General features: G+C 42.1%; 1 protein-coding gene across 1 annotated transcript; it reads left to right on the top strand.

Annotated features, from left to right (window-relative positions):
• The first annotated feature begins 13,845 nt into the window (after positions 1–13,845).
• Positions 13,846–16,007, top strand: LOC106608700 (dickkopf-related protein 1). Its single transcript, XM_014206808.2, has 4 exons — positions 13,846–14,330; positions 14,493–14,631; positions 14,882–15,010; positions 15,209–16,007. Exons 1-4 carry the CDS (start codon positions 14,130–14,132, stop codon positions 15,472–15,474), a joined length of 735 nt encoding a protein of 244 aa, XP_014062283.1. The 5' UTR covers positions 13,846–14,129; the 3' UTR covers positions 15,475–16,007.
• The last annotated feature ends 1,116 nt before the right edge of the window (positions 16,008–17,123 follow it).

Genomic DNA, 17,123 nt, shown 5'->3' with positions numbered 1-17,123 from the left:
TCAATAGTCTCACACTCCCTTATAACAATATCTACAGCATTAACCTTGGGACGTTTTATTTATTTCACGTTACGGACTTCTACAAAGGAGTAATCTGCAACACATACCTTTCTCTCTGTGTTTTCTCAGTCTGAGGAGACCGGGAGCTACGGGTAGTACCAGGGTGTTAGTAGGTGACGTAAGCACCCAGATTAAATAAAATACATTTAATGAAACAAAACCCGAAGATGTTAACATCATTCAGCTACTGTAGCTCCCTACCTAACATCAACAGGCATCACCAGTAGCGCAACAATTAAAATTAGAAACCAAAAGTAAAGTTCCTGGCGATCATAGCGATCTGACTCCCCCCTTCTGTCTGAACTTGGAATATTCCTGTTCGCAGGCTTTGGCCACTGACCCTCAACCTGATTGTTCTGTTCTGCATTGTGTACTATTCTAATAATTTGATGTTTGATGGAATAACCATTTTAACTTGACTACAATAGCTAGCTAAAATTAACTAAATAGGTTCAATGTTAGCTATTTAGCTACCATTAGGCTATAACTAGCAATGCGAAATGGCATTCTGAGAAAACATCACTAACGTTACACACAGTTCATACACGTAATGTTAGCTAACCAGCCAGCTAACGTCAGCTAACGTTAACTAGCTTACAGCAAGCTTTAACTTGGGATCTTTTGTTTAAACATGTAACGTTAACGTTAGCTAGCTAGCTAGCTAAACAGTGGACTATAATCCCAATCCATAGAGTAACGTTACTAACAATACAAACTGATTGTCGTAGCTAGCTAAAGTTAACCAAATAGGTTCAATGTTAGCTAGCAAGCCAGCCATCAAATTTCAGCTAGTTAGCTAACAGCAAGCTTTAACTTGTAATGAAAACAACTTTCTGACTAAATTAGAAACGTATAATATGTGAAACTGTAGCTAGACTCACCCGTATACATGGATGAAAACTTCATGGCAGACTGCAACCCATTTCATTAAATAAGACGTCCTGTGTCGTTTCTGTTTAGTTTGCACAGACAGTCCACTGATTTCAAAACTGTCAACTTCATCCCACTGTTGATCGCCGTTTCTTCCCCATCACTGTCATCAGAAGACGCTACAATGTCTTCTTCAATGAAAATGTTTTTACCTAAATCAGGGATTACCTCGTTGTCTCATTCATTTTCAGAGTCAAAGAGAGTCCTCCAGAAAGTAGTCCACCACAACTTTTTCCCACTGACCGGCTTTGTCGATAGCGCCTGATAAATTCAGAGCAAGAATGTTATTGAGAGCAGTAGCAACATATTTGCAGTCCTCCATGGCTAACGTTATATCTTTCAAAAAAACTGCAGTAGAAAGGATTATCTATGCATAACGAGCAGCTCATTTTATAGACACAAGATGCTACACCGCAGACCAATCTGAAACTCATCTCTCAGCATGTCCAAACAACTCATTATCTCAGCCAATCATGGCTAGCGGTAAGGTTCCTGTCTCTTTCTTTGGCTTAACCAACTAGGCTCGTAATTTAACAACTTTATTCGTATTAGCAGATGGCATAAAAGTTTGTTATTAAGGCACATGAAAGTTCACATGTTCGAGAATGCAAGTGACTTGTTTCCTGAAACGGGTCACATATGGACTTGGTATTTTTCCAAATAGGGCTATCTTCTGTATACCACCCCTACCTTGCTACAACACAACTGATTGGCTCAAATGCATTAAGTAGGAGAAAAAATAAAAAATAAAAGGCACACCTGTTAATTTAAATGCATACAAGTGACTACCTCATGAAGCTGGTTGAGAGAATGCCAAGAATGTGTAAAGCTGTCATCAAGGCAAAGGGTGGCTACTTTGAAGAATCTCAAATATAACATGCATTTTGATTTGTTTTAACAGTCTTTTTCTTACTACATGATTCCATGTGTTATTTCATAGTTTCATTTCATAGACCAAGAAGGAGAGTGATAGAGTGCTGCAGCAGATTACCTGGCCTCCACAATCAAATGACCTAAAACCAATTGAGATGGTTTGGGATGAGTTGGACCGCAGAGTGAAGGAAAAGCAGCCAACAAGTGTTCAGCATATGTGGGAACTCCTTCAAGACTATTGGAAAAGCCTTCCAGGTGAAGCTGGTTGAGAGAATGCCAAGAGTGTGCAAAGCTGTCATCACGGCAAAGGGTAGTTACTTTGAAGAATGTAAAAAATAAAATATATTTTGATTTAACACTTTTTTGGTTACTACATGATTCCATGTGTTTTTTTTCTCATAGTTTTGATGTCTTCACTATTATTCTACAATGTAGAAAACAGTAAAATATAAAGGAAACCCTGGAATGAGTAGGTGTGTCCAAACTTGTGGGGGGGGGCACATAGTCCCCACACATAATCCATATCATACGCCACTGATAAGAGCACATAGCCTACACACTGGGCACAGACATCAATTCAATTTATATTCCACGTTGTTTCCACATCATTTCAACAAATGATTCAACTAGTGTGTGCCCAGTGGGTAGGCCTACATTAGTTATTTTAAACACTATTGTTGTAATGATGCTGAGACCCATAGATAAGATAGCAAACATTTTAGTCTCTTGTACACCACTTTGTCATTAATAATTTTCCAAACACTTACTGCTTTATTTTCCACAGATGTGTGTATCCCCAACAGTTACAATTTGACTAGCCTGATATATTTTCCTTGTGTTTGTTGTGTTTCTACTGCAAATTCCGCCTCATGAACAGTCTTTAAAGAGTAAAGACAACATACTTTTCAATAGTGTTTATCTAACTGTCTTTCCTTCCTGTCGCCAAACTAAAGTTGAATGATGATTTGCGATTCAAAACAAGACTACCAAGTCTATAATACAAAGAAGGACACACACACACACACACAGCCACAAGAGGGAGCATCTTGCTGTTCACCCCAATGAAGCCAGATTCAAATGAAAGTGACCTGTATAAGGCTGTAGCATATGACAGGAGGACCTACCACTTATAAGATATGTTTCATCTGGTTAGTAAGTATTTCAAATGGCAGTAACAATGAGACCAATTGAAATGCACAGTAGGCCTACATTTTATTCTAAGTGTGGCCTTTAATTGAAGAGAAGGAATTGACTCACGAGACATCCCATTGGGCAAACTGGTTGAATCAACATCGTTTCCACGTGATTTCAATAAAATGATATTGAACCAACGTGGAAGATGTTGATTTGACGTCTGTGCACAGTTGGATAGGCCTAACAGCGTGTCATGATCACCTCTGTTTGATCATTTAAACTGTTCAAAAGGGGTTCTTGTTAATCCACAGCATTTTACACCTAAAGGTAAAGCACCAAACTGAACCACCAGTCATAGCGCCAATTCATGTTCAGGGAGGCAATATTTGTTTGGCATTATAAACTGGGTAGTTTGAGCCCTGAATGCTGATTGGCTGAAAACCATGGTATATCAGACCATATATGGGGTGGCAGGTAGCCTAGTGGTTAGAGCCTTAGACTTGTAACCGAAAGGTTGCAAGATCGAATCCCTGAGCTGACATGGTAAAAATGTTTTGTTTTGCCCCTGAACAAGGCAGTTAGCCCACTGTTCCTAAGCCATCATTGAAAATAAGATTTTGTTCTGAACTGACTTGCCTAGTTAAAAAAATAAAAAATACCAACGGTGTGACAAATTCCTTTTTGCTGTTCTAATTACATTGGCAACCAGTTTATAATAGCAGTTAGGCACCTCTGGGATTTGTTTTATATAGCCAATATACCACGGGAAATTGGCTGTATCCAGGCAATTCGTGTTGCATGGTGCGTAAAAACGGCCCTTAGCCATGGTATATTGGCCATATACCACACCCTTCAGGCCTTATTGCTTCATTGTCTATACAGTCGTGGAACCACCAGATGGGGTCCAAGTGCCACACGTTTCTGTAGCATACAAGAGAAGCTTGCACATTCTATTAACAAGCCCCGCTTTCTCAACCTGTTTTGGTGCCTTTTCTGGATATTCCCTTCAGATGGTGCAATGACATTGTAAACACAAATGCTGGTGTTGGTATATTATGAATGCACAGCAGATTATTTCTGTGGGAATCCGCTGGAAAGAGTAGAGCGTCACTCTGTCCAATTGGTAGCCATCGTTACTTTTGTACCTTCTTGTCAAAGAAATCCTAAAGAAAACAACTGTTATTTAAAACATAAGTCCTTCTTTATTCAAGTTAACAGGAGCCATACAAGTACAGTGCATTCAGCCAGGATCTCCCACTCACCCAATGCTGTGTGCAGGCTGAGCATCCCCTAAGTGGTGACGTGTTCTCCGATACAATATGCAACATCCCCCTTATCAAGATATGCCTTTCCCTTATAAGATAAAAAAAGAACAATTCTCTATAAATCCTGATAAATTCTTTGCATAGTGAACACTGCATTTCAATACCACATTTATACTTCATCAATCAGCCTCTGAGGTGCTTTTACTTCTCTACCTGACCGTCTCATTTCCACAGGCTGCCCTGGTGGATCTGACACAGGAGTGTCAGGCTTGATGTTGTCTGACATGTAATGTCACTCTCTTGCCTGTCTGTTTGCTCACACTCAGGTACATGTAACAAATGTCTCGTATTTCTCCTGTATGTAACTCCCTCAGGTGTCATTACATCATATAACCTGGTTGCCACTGTTTTCACAACACGGGCCTCAACGCTCCATGTTTTACCATCATGCATTTTCACCCTATCACTGGGAATGAGCGCACTGAGCACCTCGAACCCTTTGTCATAGTAACTTTTTGGTTCACGCTTTTCTCTCCGTTAGTTAAGAATGACCTTGCCATCCTTCTCTGTTTCTAGGAGTACTGGCAACCTAGTTTTTAGTTTCCAGTTGAACAACAGCTCTACAGGAGACAACCATGTTTTAGTGGAGTTGCCCTGTAGTTACACTGCTTAGTTGTCAGAGCCCTGGAGGCATATGCGAATGGGCGCCATCTACTGCCATACTGCTGTAACAACACTGCACCTATGCCTGCTTTAGAGTCATCTGCTGATATTTTGGTTTTGCGCTTTCATCATAGAACTTCAATACTAGACCATGCATAATGCATGCATAATGCAATGCATATAGCTGCTTTGAGCTCCTTAAACTCTTTCTGGTGATTACTGTTCCAACACCTTCTGTAGTTTTGCACTGTAGACCTCTCATCTGACTCGTGTGAGTTGCCAGATTAGGTACATATTTGCCCACATAGTTAAGAACCTCAAATCAAATCAAATTTTATTGGTCCCATACACATGGTTAGCAGATGTTAATGCGAGTGTAGCGAAATGCTTGTGCATCAAGTTCCAACTATGTAGTAATATCAAACAAGTAATCTAACAATTTCACAACAAATACCTTATACACACAAAGGGATGAATAAGAATATGTACATATAAATATATGGATGGGCGATGGCGTGCGGAATAGGCGAGATGCAGTAGGTGGTGTAGAATACAGTATATACATACAGTATGAGATGAGTAATGTAGGATATGTAAACATTCTTTTAAAGTAACGTTATTTAAAGTGACTAGTGATACCTTTAGTAAGTCAATTTATTTAAGTGGCCAGAGATTTGTGTCTGTATGTTGGCAGCAGCTCTCTATGTTAGTGATGGCTGTTTGACAGTTTGATGGCCTTGAGATAGAAGCTGTTTTTCAGTCTCTCGGTCCCAGCTTTGATGCACTTCTGGATGGTAGCGGGGTGAACAGGCAGTGGCTCAGGTGGTTGTTGTCCTTGATGATCTTTTTGCCCTTCCTGTGACATTGGGTGCTGTAGGTGTCATGGAAGGCAGGTAGTTTGCCCCCGGTGATGCATGTACAGACCGCACTACCCTTTGGAGAGCCTTGCGGTTGAGGGCAGTGCAATTGCTTTACCAGGCGGTGATACAGCCCGAAAGGATGCTCAAATTATTTTCTAACAAGTTGTATTTTCTAACAACAGTTTGAATTGAGGTGTGTTCCGCTTCCTCATTAATTCGCAAATTTATGTTTGAGGCTTTACTGAGCTGGACAAACTTCTCTCTTTGATGAGAGCCCATGCACTTCACCAATGTTTCCGTAGATCAAGTATGCAGACATTTGTGCAGTTATGTACAAATTGGCACATTACCTGGCTGGCGCTCCCATTGCCTTCCTTGTTGTTTTCCTTACAAATAATAACTTTGGACATGTGTGCGTTCCTATCAAAGTAAGTGCCTTATTTTCTGTATATCGTGTTGTCGTTTCTACTGTAGCATACAGTATGTATGTATGTATGTAAGTATGTATGTATGTAAGTATGTATGGAGCATAATGTATTTACAGTTTTATTCACAAGTACTGGTTTTCAAGTTTTGGTGACAAATAATGCAATCCGATTATTGTATAGATTGTAATGGACACCTATAATGTTTGTAAAATACTTTTTTGAAGGTTGTACTGATTATAATGAGCTAATGTTAAACTATTTGCCAGCTATGTGTGGCGCCATGTTTGTTGACATTATACAATGCATTCTAGGTGTTGAGTAAACGTCTGTCAGACCAAAGATGTTATAATGAGGTGAAGGAATGGTTCACTCATCTTTCGAGTAAACTTCCAGGAGTGAATGATCGTAGACGACAAACCCCCATCAACATGCATACTGCAAACAGACCAAACTCATCTTTTCCCCTCTTATTATCTTTGCTTGATGCGAAAAACAAACATGGCGGCGTGCACAAACTACCCATCATTGGATTACTTTTTATTTCTAGAAAGTGTTCTGCTCAATTATTTTGATCAATGATGTGATGTATTATAAATAGTAATTGCTATTAGCTAATTCATATTGTGGTTTTTGTCAGCTGAGAGTTATCTAAATATGACCACTTGTGTTATTTCAATATTTCCTCAGTTAGTGCTAGGACTAATGTGGCTTACATTTTCCAGTTTAGATGATTGTGTATGCTGTTGCCAATTCAGTGAATGTCTGAACATTGTAACTAAAATTTAACTTGTCACATTCAGGACATAACTTCGTAAGGACCGTGTTTGTGCAAAAATGTTTCTGTGAAAAAAACTGTGTGGCTAGCTCAAATGCTGAATGTTGCGTCAATTGAAACAGGACATTCTAAATAAGCATTCTAATCAAACCAGTTTGAGCGTATGCTCCAGGGACCACTGTAGAATGATCACACCCATTTGTTTGTATGTGTGAAGAGGTTAACTATTGATGAACTGACGAGTAATTCACTTTACACTCACCATTGATGATGTATTGTTTTTAATATGCTTGAGAAGCGCTAACCCTGGTGGAAAGAGGCTGTTCTGCACACAATGACTTGCATAATGCGTCCGTTTTTTTCAACTTTTCTCCAATACTATTGGTCCATTACCATGTCAAGCAAGACTTGAATAGAAATGTTTTTTACACCCCAGATTTTTCATTCTGACATCTCCTGTTGAAAGCATACCTATCAAATGTCTTGTTTCTTCTGGTATATTGCTAATACTAGTTCATAATCTGCTTGCTCCTCATCTGTTAGCTGAAAGCTGTTGTAGACATCAATGGCGTCCGAGCCAGCTAATGAGAAACAGTGTGATCTTCTGTGCGTTGTCTTTTTCAGCCGCTCCTATCTTCGCTGTCAAATAGAGGGTGAAACACGGTTTGAACCGCTTCCATTGCTCTTCAACGTTGCCTTTAAGTTTCAATTATGTTGGAGGCTTTAGTTGCACCATGTCTTAGCCAGCTAGCACTGCAAAACGACTAGCTACATGCACTGCACACTCCGTTAGCTCCGGCATGGTTATTTTTTACCTCAGTTTCGTTAACCCAGTGGTTAGTTAGCTATGTTAGTTAGTTGATGTGAAATCTCTTGGCGCCGTTCTGCATTTCTGAACAAAATTCAATGGTGGATGAGTCAAAGGGGAGTTCTGTCACTCCTGGTACCATGTTGTATCTTCTTGTCTAAGAAATACTAAAGAAAACAGCTATTCTTTAAGACATAAAACCTTCTTTATTCAAGTTAACTGGAGCCAGTGGCTGATTTAGGTAAAGGCGACATGGGCAGCCGCACAGGGCGTCATCTTGCCAGGGGGTGGCACGGGTCCCCTGCACAAAAAAAAAAAATCGGAATTGTGACATTTGCGCAATCGGTTTTCTGTCGCTCATTTGCACGTCACATGATATCATGTCGCTGTGTGGGACTGTAGGTCAATTAACCTTGTCGGAGTGGGCGCCCTGATTCTATTTTGTGAGCTAGGCAGGTCTCCCACTCAGAAGTACAAGATGGGGAGGGGGGCGGGGGTAGGTTGACCTCAGGAGGTTCGCCCAGGAAGCCATACAAGCTAGAACTGCCACTGCCAGAGTATAGTGCATTCAGCTGGGATTTCTCGCTCTCCCACTACTGTGCGCGGGCTGCACATCCCCTAAGTGGTCACGTGGCCTCCGATACAATATACCACAGTTCCCAAGCGCAACCTGAGCGCAAGCATAAATGATCAGAGTGGTCTCATATCTTCAAGGACCATGAATTCTGTGCATTTTTCACACATCTTAATGGTTTGCATGTCCCGTAATCAATCACATTTCCCAGCTAGCACAGAACGTTCCTGTAACATTCCCTGAAGGTTGTCCTTTAGCTCTTTCACAGAACATTCTGGGAACATTGTGGGAAAGTTATTTTATAAGAAATGAAGAACCTTTAGGGATTTAGATTTTTTTAAGGTAGAAACACATTGTTCTGGTTGATTTTTGGGGGGTGAATTCAAATTTTTACGTAATGTTCCCCTGTGGTTCCAATTTGGTTGTTGGAAAAAAAGTTATACAGTAGGAACGTTGCATATCTAATGGCCATTGGATCAAACTGTTGATAGAGGAGTTAAATGTGTGTGGAGGTGAGTGAACATCATTTTGTAAATAGAGAACTAGTTTTTAATTCCCCCCCCCCCCCCCCCCAAAAAAAACATGTTTTGAACTCTCCTTTACAAGACAAACAGTCATGTGACACCTTGGTCACCATAACTGTTGACAGTTGGGGAAATGGCTGACAGGCAGTTTAGCTTGCTTCAAGTACTGCTAATATTACTATTTTTACAGGTGATTAGTCAGAAAGTAGAACTACAACCTGTATTTATATGAACATGTTAGGAGGTAGCATAGTTATTTTTGAATGTGTTGTGTATGCAAAATATATTTTTTTTAATGCTTAAGTCAGCTAGCTTAGCTAACACGTTCTCCAGCTGCATTGGCTGCTAGCTAGGTCTAACCATTAAAAAAAATGTAAAAACATGTTTCGATGGAGAGTGACAAATGAGTTCTGATAACCCTCTTGTTATGTCATAAATTGGGTTATAATTGTTGAGTATTTTGAAATTGATGGCAATAGATTTGATTCGTTGAATGGCTAGGCTACTTGGCTAGTACCTGACGATGGTAAAAAAGTCACATGACCTGTCATGTAAATAAGGAAGTGATTGCAATTAAACGGTAAAGAGAGGTTTACCACATTTTTTCCACTGAAATACAGTCGTAATAAATTTTAATGGTCAAAATTGAATAAAAACGTTTAATTTATATAGAAATTGATCACTTTCTGTTTTACTTTTAGCTTGCTTGGACAGTGTCGCCACCTGCACCATGTGAGTTATTGTAACGACTGTCGCAATGAGGGGACCAAGGTGCAGCGTGGTAAGTGTTCATATTGATATTTATTTTTACTCAGAACGCTTAAAACAAATAATTAACAATGGAAACGAAAGCGCACAGTTCTGTCAAGTAAAACACAAAACAGAAAACTACCCACAAAACACAGGTGGGAAAAGGCTGCCTAAGTATGATTCCTAATCAGAGACAATGATATACAGCTGCCTCTGATTAGGAACCATACTCAGCCCAACACAAAGAAATACAAAACATAGGTCAGGGTGTGGGGTGGGCATTCTAACAAAATAGAGAAATAAACTGTCTCTCTCAAGTCAGGGCGTGACAGTACCCCCCCAAAGGTGCGGACTCCCGGCCGCAAACCTGAACCTATAGCGAAGGGTCCGGGTGGGCATCTATACTTGGCGGCGGCTCTGGTTCGGGGCATAGCTCCCACACCGCCCGCTAATCCCCCCGCTTCTGTGTCGCCGGAGGAACCAGACCGTGGATCATCGCCGGAGGCTCTGAACTGCCGACCGCCGCTGAACACTCTGGGCTGCAGGCCCCTGCGTCAGGAGGTTCCGGGCCGCAGGCCGTCTCAGGAGGTTGCGGGCCGGGGAGCGTCGCTGGAGGCTCCGTGCCGGGGAGTGTCGCTGGAGGCTCCGTGCCGGGGAGCGTCGCTGGAGGCTCCGTGCCGGGGAGCGTCGCTGGAGGCTCCGTGCCGGGGAGCGTCGCTGGAGGCTCCGCGCCATGGATCAACACTGGAGGCTCCGTGCCGGGGAGCGTCGCTGGAGGCTCCGCGCCATGGATCAACGCTACAGGTTCCGTGCCGGGGAGCGTCGCTGGAGGCTCCGCGCCATGGATCAACACTACAGGTTCCGCGCCATGGATCAACACTACAGGTTCCGCGCCATGGATCAACACTACAGGTTCCGCGCCATGGATAATCACTGGAGGCTTTGTGCCATGGATCATCACTGGAGGCTTTGTGCCATGGATCATCACTGGAGGCTTTGTGTCATGGATCATCACTGGAGGCTTTGTGCCATGGATCATCACTGGAGGCTTTGTGCCATGGATCATCACTGGAGGCTTTGTGCCATGGATCATCACTGGAGGCTTTGTGCCATGGATCATCACTGGAGGCTTTGTGCCATGGATCATCACTGGAGGCTTTGTGCCATGGATCATCACTGGAGGCTCCGTGCCATGGATCATCACTGGAGGCTCCGTGCCATGGATCATCCCTACAGGTTCCGGGCCATGGATCATCACTGGAGGCTTCGTGCCATGGATCATTACTGGAGGCTTCTCTCGTGGAGCTGGAATGGGTCTCACCAGACTGAGGAGACGTACTGATAGCCTGGTACGTGGAGCTGGCACAGGGCGTACCAGGCTGAATAGACTCACTGGAGGGAGAGTGCTAGCAGCAGGCACAGGATGTACTGGGCTGTGGAGGCGCACTGGAGGGAGAGTGCGAGAAGCAGGCACATGCTCACCATGGTAAGCACGGGGAGTTGGCTCAGGTCTCAAACCTGACTCAGCACCTCTCCCCGTGAGCCCCCCCCCCCAAAAAAAAAATGTTGGGGGCTGCCTCTCGTGCTTCCTTCCTTAACTCCCCGGCAGGCTTCTATATCTATCCACTACTTGCCCCCAAGTCCAGTCTATTCTCTCCTCCCACTCTCCCAGAGACCAGGAATTCATCTCCTCCCGGGCACGCTGCTTGATCCAGTTGTGGTGGGTAGTTCTGTAACGACCGTCGCAATGAGGGGACCAAGGTGCAGCGTGGTAAGTCTTCATCTTGATATTTATTTTTACTCAGAACACTTAAAACAAAATAATAAACAATGGAAATGAAAGCGCACAGTTCTGTCAGGTAAAACAGAAAACAACTACCCACAAAACACAGGTGGGAAAAGGCTGCCTAAGTATGATTCTTAATCAGAGACAACGATAGACAGCTGCCTCTGATTAGGAACCATACTCAGCCCAACACAAAGAAATACAAAACATAGAAACATATCTTGTTAATCTAACTGCATTCTAATCTAAATACCATGCTATTGTTTGAGGAGAGTGCACAATTATGAACTTGAAAATGTATTAATAAATCAATTAGGCACATTTGGGCAGTCTTGATACAACATTTTGAACAGATATGCAATGGTTCACTGGATCAGTCTAAAACTTTGCACATACACTGCTACCATCTAGTGGCCAAAATCTAAATTGTGCCTGGGCTGGAATAATACATTATGGCCTTTTTCTTGCATTTCAAAGCTGATGGTACAAAACAAATACAAATAAATCTTTTTTCTTTGTATTATCTTTTACCAGATCTAATGTGTTATATTACCCTACATTAAGTTCACATTTCCACAAACTTCAAAGTGTTCAAATGGTATCAAGAATATGCATGTCCTTGTCCTGAGCTACAGGCAGTTATATTTGGGTATGTCATTTTAGGTGGAAATTGAAAAGGGTCCGATTCTTAAGAGGTTTTAAGACCTACTGCATACAAGTTTCATCAACACTGTTTAACTTGGATAATCACAGATTACAGCCAACTTGCTTTAGTGTATTTTGACAAGGCCGTGAGGATTTTATGATGAAATTATTATTCACCAAGCATAGAAAAACATTTCAATGAGTTTGACTATTACTATACCCTTTGTACTCGACTTAAAGCTATTGCAGGATTCCAAACAACCGTGTTATTGAGAACCAGGTGGAACTTTTTGCAATTCAGTGATAGCTGCTAGCTGCTGAAGAGCAAGACCTGCTATATGAAGTCCTGCATATACCTTGTTGGACCAAGGAGGAGTTGGAGGACCTCTGCAAGAGTCTGGAGGAGGCCACCACAAGACGGTAAGAGATGGTATGTATCTTAATCTTTGAAAATGTTCCCAGAACCTTTGGGTGGTGGACTATTCTTGATACACATGGGAAACTTTTGATGTAAAAAAACCCCAGCAGCGTTGCAATTCTTGACACAAACCGGTGCGCCTGGCACTTACATATCCTGTTCAAAGGCACTTATATTTTTTGTCTTCCCCATTCACCCTATGAATGCCACTGTCATGGTTGTCGTAAGAACGGGACCAAGGCGCAGCGTGTGTAGAGTTCCACATCTTTATTCCAAAGTGAAACTTAGCAAGACAAAATATATCAATAAACGAACAATGAAACATGAGTACGTAGTGCACAAACACAAAACAATATCCCACAAAGCAGGTGGGAGATAGTGCTTTCTAAATATGATCCCCAATTAGAGGCAATGATTACCAGCTGCCTCTAATTGGGAACCATACAAAAATACCAACATAGAATTACACATTCTAGAACACCCCCCTAGTCACACCCTGACCTAAACCACTATAGAGAATCCAAGGGCTCTCTATGGTCAGGGCGTGACAGCCACACATACACAATCCATGTCTCAATTGTCTCAAGGCTTAAAAAACCTTATTTAACCCATCTCCTCCCCTTTATCTACACTGATTGAAGTGGATTTAACAAGTGACATAAACAAGGGATCATCAGTCTGTCATTGAAAGAGCAGGTTGTTCACAATGATTTGTACACTCAGTGTATATGTCTTTCTAGGGTTGCAAAATTCTTGAACTTTCAATAAATTCCCTTATTTTCCTGAAATCCCATTTGGCTCACCGGGATTTCTGGGAAATCTAGGAATATATTAAACGTTTTTTGCAACCCTATGTCTGTTTTAATCTTTAGTACCCATTTTTGTAACTTTGACCACATTTTAGCCATGCTGAAATCCAAATAACCCACATTATCTTGACCTATTGCTTTTCTTAAATGATAGGCTACATCGCTATACATCTTTGTTCATATTTAATTGTGTAATCCTGGGAGTGTTCTAACTTTAACTTCCAGAGAACGTTCCCAGAACGTTCTCTGCTACCTTCATACAACCAAAAGAGAACGTTCAAAGAACTTAAGAAAAGCTTGTTCCTTTAGGGAACATTGGTGCAATGTTCAGGGAACGTTCCCACAACCTTCAGAGATCATTCCCAGAACCAAAATGAGTTAGGGGCAGTTCCATAATAAGCCAGGAGTTATTGTGAGCTGTAGGCTATTCTAATGGAATCCTATACCGTTTAAAGGAGGTCTCCGTGTATGCACGTGATGGACGAATTCACAAGAGAGACTTGTTGATCACTGAAACATTGTGAAACGAATGCTGGAGGGGCTGTTGCCCATTTCCGTACAGTAGAACCTGGGAGTTTAATAAGCGCATTTGGAATTCCACCCGCCACCTTTGTTGTGCGCTGGGAGGGGCGGGAATGCAAACAGATCTTCATATATAAAGAGAACATCGCAGAGTCGTGCGTCAGGATACCTCAAAATACCATACTAACATCCTCTTGAGACTGTGGTAGGATTCAAGACTTTGCGGACTTTTTAACAATATCCTACATTTGAAGGATTTTTATTCATTTTTTTATTCATAAAACCGATCATTTACTTAAAGAAGTATGCCTAATCTGTCAGTCGGTCGTTTTATGGCCATGTATCTCACGCTGTTTGGATACCTTGGGGATGCTTACGCTGGGGCTGTTTTACTGAACTCTAATGCCATCAAGAACTTGCCCGGTGTCACTGACACGGTTAGCCCGAGCCCACGTCCTTCTTCTGCAGGTAATGACGGACAGAAGGCAGTCGTGGACACTTTGCAGGTAAGCAACTGCACTAGAACGCTCTTGCAGCTGTGCGTAATATCAACACTAACCTATGCCTAAGCGCTTATTGGGCATTTTACCTTACCTACGCGTTTACTAAAATGCGTTTTGCAATTATGTTCCAATTAAAGTTAATATTGTATTATGTCTTTATGTTAGCCTACTTGCACATACAATGCTGAGTGTGGGGCCGATGAATTCTGCAACGATATCCGAGGCGCGTGTCTCCCATGCCGAAAGACCCGGAAGCGGTGCGCAAGAGATTCTATGTGCTGCGCTGGGAAGCGCTGCATCAATGGTGAGCTCAAGATTTGCAAACGCAACATGTTTGTTTTTCCAACCATTTTCAGATCATCACACTTTTAATTCATGCTAGGACTTAGATGTATTTGCGTTTAATGTGGTGGTAAGATAGGTATTGGTAATATAAGTAAAAAAAACACTTATGGTGAGAAAGATGGGGAATCGTGAGATATTGTAATTATCTTGAAAACTTGACTTGTGTTCAATTGAAGTGACTGTATGATAACGTGTGCCTTTTTCCTCAGGTATTTGTCAGGCCAGTGATCAAGATGCTGAAACCGCAGTCACTACCAGTGTTGAGAATAGGCAGAACAACACCATGGAACACTATGGCAAGAGACTGCCTCTGCCCCAAGGTCAACATTCTGTAAAAGGTAGGTGTGCATTACACATGCATACACATTATCCAGTACCACCCATAAAGATCCTATAGATTTGTCCTTCCCACCAGTCCCCTAGGAATAAGTTACCATAAAAACACAAAGCCAAGGGTGTTGAAAGGAAACATTTGATTATCAAAATTCCAGCTATGAGGCCTTTCCAACAGAACCCTTCATATTCCTTCTCTCTAGGTCGGGAAGGTGAGAACTGCCTAAGGTCCTCCGACTGCTCTGAGGGTCTGTGCTGTGCACGCCACTTCTGGTCTCGTATTTGTAAGCCGGTGCTGACAGAGGGCCAGGTGTGCACGCATCACCGTAGGAAAGGCGGCCATGGCCTGGAGCTGTTCCAGCGCTGCGACTGTGGAGATGGCCTCTCCTGCAGACTAGAGAGAGGAGAGAAAGACCCCGGAGTCAGCAGGACTGCAGCCCGGAACCTGCACACCTGCCAGAGCCGCTGACACACATCCGGGACATACACACTGCCTCAGATGCTGACACACAGTCTCGAACATACACACTTCCCACAACCGACACATATCTGACAGATGTCAGAGACGCTGACACGCACAGAACACAACCGGAAAGGAAAAATGGGTTCCCGGGGAAAAGTGATGCGCCCAGAGGCATGAGATGGACCAATCCAATTCCCCCTGATGCTGGAGAATGCAGAATAAAGAAGTTGTCATTGGATGTGTATTGGAAAGAACGATACATATCATCAAAAATGGCAGAGTTGTTTTGTTTCTTTTAATGAAACTTAACTTTGATTGCAGTAAATTACTGTATTGTAAATACTATACGGAGGTGGCACTTAACTGAGAATTTGAATTCTGTCTACACCTGTATTATAAATAACTTGGTGCTGCATAGTTCATTTCCATTATTGCAAATATGTACACAATGATTTATATTGTTATTTACTGTGTAATGTAAATGTATTTTTTATTTACTTGAAGTGTAAAGATATTTGTTTAAATAAAACCTGACCCAAATAAAACCTGACCCATGTTGTAAGTGGCTGCTCGAGCTCTACAAGCACAAAACTTGTCTGGTTGTTGCAATGGCCGTCGAACAATAAACTGGTATATGATATTGTGATCCAGGGGAAAGGTACAAATCAACCCATATGCCAACAGTGTTTGAATATCCATCCCAAAAATGATGTCCAACAGCTTAATGATTCAGTCAAGCTCTCCAAAGACAGGGTAGGAAATGGTTTTAGCATTCCAAGTGTAATGTGGGGGAAATACATAAAATACTATTCCTGTAGCTGTATTAGGTCAACTAATACAGTCCTCAGGACTAAACTAAACACAGGTTCTTTGCATCAAGGAGTAGAGCATGGAAATTAGACAATTTCAGCATCACAAGTCAGTCTCCATAGGCCTACATAATTTCCATGCATCTTCAGCTCCAGGAGCTCCATAAAACTGTCCTACAAAACAAATATCACTGGGTTTATACATTTCACTCACATATTCAATCAGACAATAGTAATGTGTTGCATCACTCACAGAGAACGTGCCCAGGGAGAAGGAGAGCAGGTCTAGTTGGAATATGGGCACCAACGACAAAAAAAACCTACATTTACAATAATTCCTATTTCTCATACTTCACCACTACCGTCCTCCCAAGGCACCCCAAACAGCACATAGTACGAGGATCCCCTGATTGACCCAAACAGGAAGGCTTTCATACAAAAGGCCATTCCCTTAATAAAAAATTGCATACACCTGGCACAGGCAAACCAACAAGGGTGCGTTCAAAATAGGTAGACGGTTCTACCCCATTACACAAGCTTGCAACCCCCCCTTTTGGGAAGCAAGGAGTTATTCAGTTATGCTCTTGGTGGCATTTAACGCCTAACCCGGGCAACACAAATTAGTGGTCAGGACTGGATGGAAAGTTGAAATGTTTGACCCAGATATCCTGGTCATGGTTTTTACACATACACACAAGTGGAGGCTGGTGGGGGGAGCTATAGGAGGATGGCCTCATTGTAATGGCTAGAATGGAACGGCATCAAACACAATACACGTATGGAAACAATATGTTTGACTCAGTTGCTTTTATTCCATTCCAGCCATTACAATAAGCCCGTCTTCCT

Source organism: Salmo salar, chromosome ssa01 (assembly GCF_905237065.1).
Source record: "Salmo salar chromosome ssa01, Ssal_v3.1, whole genome shotgun sequence".
In the NCBI taxonomy this organism is placed as follows: Eukaryota; Metazoa; Chordata; class Actinopteri; order Salmoniformes; family Salmonidae; genus Salmo; species Salmo salar.
Note: the sequence above shows the minus strand (reverse complement) of the source record. Positions and strands in the feature narration are given on the sequence as shown.